At 48.9% G+C, this 4,598-nt stretch overlaps 1 protein-coding gene across 1 annotated transcript in view; it reads left to right on the top strand.

Annotated features, from left to right (window-relative positions):
* Positions 1-4,082, top strand: part of Clip3 (CAP-GLY domain containing linker protein 3) — a 15,857-nt gene extending 11,775 nt beyond the window's left edge. Inside the window, exons 9-13 of the mRNA XM_013026234.1 lie at positions 1,197-1,340; positions 1,425-1,548; positions 1,739-1,803; positions 2,535-2,607; positions 3,600-4,082. Coding sequence (XP_012881688.1) covers positions 1,197-1,340; positions 1,425-1,548; positions 1,739-1,803; positions 2,535-2,607; positions 3,600-3,654 — 461 coding nt within the window. The 3' untranslated portion in view covers positions 3,655-4,082. The remainder of the gene's footprint in view (positions 1-1,196; positions 1,341-1,424; positions 1,549-1,738; positions 1,804-2,534; positions 2,608-3,599) is intronic.
* The last annotated feature ends 516 nt before the right edge of the window (positions 4,083-4,598 follow it).

Below are 4,598 nucleotides of genomic sequence, written 5' to 3'. Positions count from 1 at the left end.
CCTAACAAATGGGGCAATGTCATTCTTTCTGATGGAGGCATAGAATTCCATTGTGTATATATACCACATTTTCTTGATCCATTCATCTACTGAGGGGCATCTGGGTTGGTTCCATATCTTAGCTTAGTCTGTTTTTTGTTTTTTTGTGGTTTTTTTTTTGGTCAGTTGTGGGGCTTGAACTCAGGGCCTGGGTGCTGTCCCTCAGCTTTTTTGTTCAAGGCTAGTGCTCTACCACTTTGAACCACAGTGTTACTTCCTCCCTTTCATTTTATTTGTTTAGCAGTGGTACAGATGGACTGATGGCTTTTTACATGCTAGGCAAGACATACCACTGATGGCAAGCCAGATGCCTAACACCCTCCCTTTTTATTGTTACCAGTCCTGGAGCTTGTACTCAGACTCTAGGTACTGTCCCTTAACTTTTTTACTCAAGACTAGTGCTCTAGTCTTGAGTAAAAGCCACAGCTCCATTTCTGGCTTTTTGCTTGTTAACTAAAAGTAAGAGTCTCACAGACTTTCCTCCCTGAGCTGGCTTTGAACCATCCTCAGATCTCAGCCTCCTAAGTAGCTAAAATTATAGGCATGAGTCCACCAGTGCCTGTCTCTCTTTATTTTATTTATTCATTTATTTATTTATTGCCAGTCCTGGGACTTGGACACTATCCCTGAGCTTCTTTTGCTCAAGGTTAGCACTCTACTACCTGAGCCACAGCGCCACTTCCGACTTATTTTGTTTATTTGGTACTGAGGAATCAAACCCAGGGCTTCATGCATGCTAGGCAAGCACTCTACCACTAAGCAACATTTCCAGCCCCTCCTCTTTATTTGAAAAGAATAATTTCTAAGTCCTGAGTTCAGTCCCTAGTACTGTAAACAAATAAATATGAAAGGACAGGTTTCCTAACTTGTGCCTCTTTGGGCTTAAATGTCCTCAGCTATGAGAAGGATTTGGGGGTTCTCCAGGTTTGGTGAGTCCATTTTTCCTCAAACCTGAGGCCCTATCCTAGTTCTCTGGCATCTGGGGTGGTTTGTCTTTCGACCCCAGCAATCTCCTCCTGCCCCAGTTCTGGAGAAGAGAAGCCTCGGGGTTCCTCTGACTGAAACAAGGACAGAGTTTCTGTCTTGGGGCTTTTGGGATGTCATGGACTCCCCCAATGCTAGCAATGGGGTCCCAACCCCTTACTCTCTACTTCCAGGGAAGAAGAAATCTCCATCATCCCCATCTCTGGGCAGTTTACAGCAGCGCGATGGAGCCAAGGCTGAAGTTGGAGACCAGGTCCTCGTGGCAGGCCAGAAGCAGGGAACCGTGCGCTTCTATGGGAAGACAGACTTTGCCCCAGGTGAGTTTGAGCACTCTGGGCTGGGGCAGGCAGTGTCTTGGGGCATTCTGACACTCCCTCTGCCTCCCCCCATGGCTGCTTCAGGGTACTGGTATGGCATTGAACTGGATCAGCCCACGGGCAAGCATGATGGTTCTGTCTTTGGCGTCCGGTACTTCACCTGTCCCCCACGGCATGGGGTCTTTGCACCAGCATCTCGTATCCAGAGGTGAGCCCAAACTGTGACCTTTCACCCAGGAAGCAACTCAGAGCCCTGGTCCACCCTCCCTAGACTGACTGATCGGTGTGGTTGCCCTCCTACCCCCATCCTAGCTCTTTCCTCCAGGCTGTCTGGGGGATGCAGCTCCCAGCAGACTTTGGCCTCTTGTGACTCTTGATTTCTCCCTGTGTCTCCCCAGGATTGGTGGATCCACTGATCCCCCTGGGGACAGTACTGGAGCCAAAAAAGTGCATCAAGTAACAAGTGAGTTGGGGCCGGGATGTGGGGAGGCGCGTAGGGCAAGATGAGAGAAGGGTTGTAGGCTTTCAGGTATATGCAGGTGATCATTTCTGATATAACTGGGGACACAGGGCCCAGAAAACTGAGACAGGGTCCTAAAGAGGAAAGGTGCTTTGAGAGAAGGGACGTGAACAGCAAGGGCCTGAGGGTTGGAGTATGGCTTAGTGGTAGAGCACTAACCTAGCACACATGAGTCTCTGAGTTCCAAACAAAAATTAAGGATCTGAAAGCCAGGTGCCAGTGGCTCACACTTGTAACCCTAGCTACTCAAGAGACTGCGATCTGAGGATTGCTAGGGCAAGAAAGCCTTGACCCTCTTATCTCCAATTAACTACCCAAAAAATCGAGAATTGGAGCTGTGGCTCAAGCGGTAGAGTGCTTGCCTTGAGCAAAAAAGCTCAGGGTCACCACCCAGGCCCTGAGTTGAAGCCATAGGTCCAGCACAAAAAATAAAATAAGGCTCTGAGCAGACACTGGCGATGGACATTGACTGCTGAGAACATAGGTAGATATGAATTGGGGAACACAATGAATATTACTGACAATAGGTCCAGGGGGGTATTGGGAATGATAAGGGATCTAGGTGGGTCCTGGCGACATGGAAAGTTATTAATGAACAAAGAATCCAGGTGGGTGTTGGAAACACAAATGGATCTATTATCCCCTCACCTGAGATCCTGCCTTCCTCTCTTCAGTGACGCAGCCCAAACGCACCTTCACAACAGTCCGGACCCCAAAGGACATTGCATCAGAGAATTCTATCTCCAGGTATGTGGTGACCACTGTGGTTATCAGGGAGAGGCAAGGCCAAGGCCACTGGACACAGGGATTAAAGCTGTAGTTGGAGGTGAAAATAGAAGCTAAGAAAAGTTGTGGCTAAGCCTTGTATGCATGAGGCCCTGGGTTCAATTCCTCAGCACCACATAAGTAGAAAAAAAAAAACAGGAAGTGGCTCTGTGGCTCAAGTGGTAGAGTGCTAGCCTTGTGAAGAGCTGAGGGACAGCGCCCAGGCCCAGAGTTCAGGCCCACGACCAACCCAAAAAATAAAATAAAATAAAGAAAAGTTGTGGCTAAGCTAAGCATTTATGGCTCATGCCTGTAATCCTAACTACTCAGGAGGCTGAGATCTAAGGATGCTGGTTCAAAGCCAGCCCAGGCAGAAATGTCCATGAGACTTTATCTCTTTATCTCCAATAAACCAGATAAAAGCCAGAACTGGAGCTGTGGCTCAAGTCATAGAGTGCCAATCTTGAGCAAAACACGTGTAGGGACAATGCCCAGGCCCTAAGTTCACACACACACACACACACACACACACACACACACACACACAGAAAATAAATGGTGGGAAGGTAGCTTAGGGTAGAGTGCTTGCCTACCATGCATGAAGCCCTGGGTTCGATTCCTCAGTACCACATAAACAGGAAAAGCCAGAAGTGGAGCTGTGGCTCAAGTGGTAGAGTGCTAACCTTGAGCAAAAGAAGCTCAGGGACAGTGCCCAGGCCCAGAGTTCAGGCCCCACGACCGGACCCCCCCCCCCAAAAAAAGGAAAGAAACGGCATGGTGGCTAAGCACATCCTGAAACAGGTGTTAGACCCAATGCTGACTTCTGATGACTCCAATGTTTTAGAGGGTGCAGGTAGCAGGAACTGTCTCAGAATGCACAGCCAGAGGCAGAATCCCAAACATGGAGGAGGGGGGGTGTTTCAGGGCAGCTATCCCTGAACCTCCTTACCAGTGTGACCCATTCTTCTCCTCAGGTTGCTCTTCTGCTGCTGGTTTCCGTGGATGCTGCGGGCCGAGATGCAGTCTTAGAGGCTCTGATTCCCAATGACACAGTCTCCTCTAGTGTTTCCTGATACCAGGAGCCCCCTACCCCCAGTCACCCTGAGATAGAGACCCCCATTAACACATCCAGAATAGAGACCCCCATTAGCCAGCCCTTCCTCACTGAGGTCCCATTATTAACAGGTTCCCCATTATAACTCCCCAATACTGTCATCCAGACAGAAATTCCCTGAGTAGCACCTTCAGGTTAGTCCCTGTCCCCAGCCCTTCTGAGCAGACACCCACCCCTCCCCCCATTAACAGATTTCCATTCTTCCCCAAGTGAGGGTGACCCTGTTCACATAATGTTCTACAACAGGACCTTCTTGAGTCATTCAGTGGACCAGAAATCTCCATTAACAAAGACCCCCCTGCCTCTGTTCCCCTTGAAATGAACATAGGTCACACCTTCAGAGTAATTGATCATGTCACTATCCCAACTTAACATCAGTCCCCTCAAGATGTCATGACCCCATGGTCACCCCAAAACCTTTGCTTTCCAATTCTCCTATCAGAGACTCTCCATTAACAAAGACCCCCCATACCTATCCCTCAAGAAGAGACCCACTTTAACCAGCCCTGTTACCCCCAATTTACAGGCACCAAAAGAGTCCTGGAAGTGCTAATTACAGGACCCCCAAGTCTTCCTACCCTCTATGCCCTCAAGAAACCCCCAGTGCCTTGTATGAAGCCCACTTACAATGGCCCATGGCCTCTGTGCTGGCCAGGCTCCCAGAAATTTCTATTTTTTAATGACTTCCCCCTTTGGGGGACCCTAAAATTTGAAGACCCCCATTCTTGGACTCTGGAGATCCCAAACTCCAGAGTATACATGTCCCAATTTCTCCTGGACCTAAAGCCCTAAAGCTCCTAGAATACCCCAAATTTCATATTCCAGGACACCCTCAATCATAGAGACCCCTCAAATCCCC

The sequence above is a fragment of the Dipodomys ordii genome, unplaced genomic scaffold (assembly GCF_000151885.1).
Source record: "Dipodomys ordii isolate 6190 unplaced genomic scaffold, Dord_2.0 Scaffold92, whole genome shotgun sequence".
Lineage (NCBI taxonomy): Eukaryota > Metazoa > Chordata > Mammalia > Rodentia > Heteromyidae > Dipodomys > Dipodomys ordii.
The sequence above is the reverse complement of the archived record's forward strand: the minus strand, read 5'-3'. Positions and strand labels throughout refer to the sequence as shown.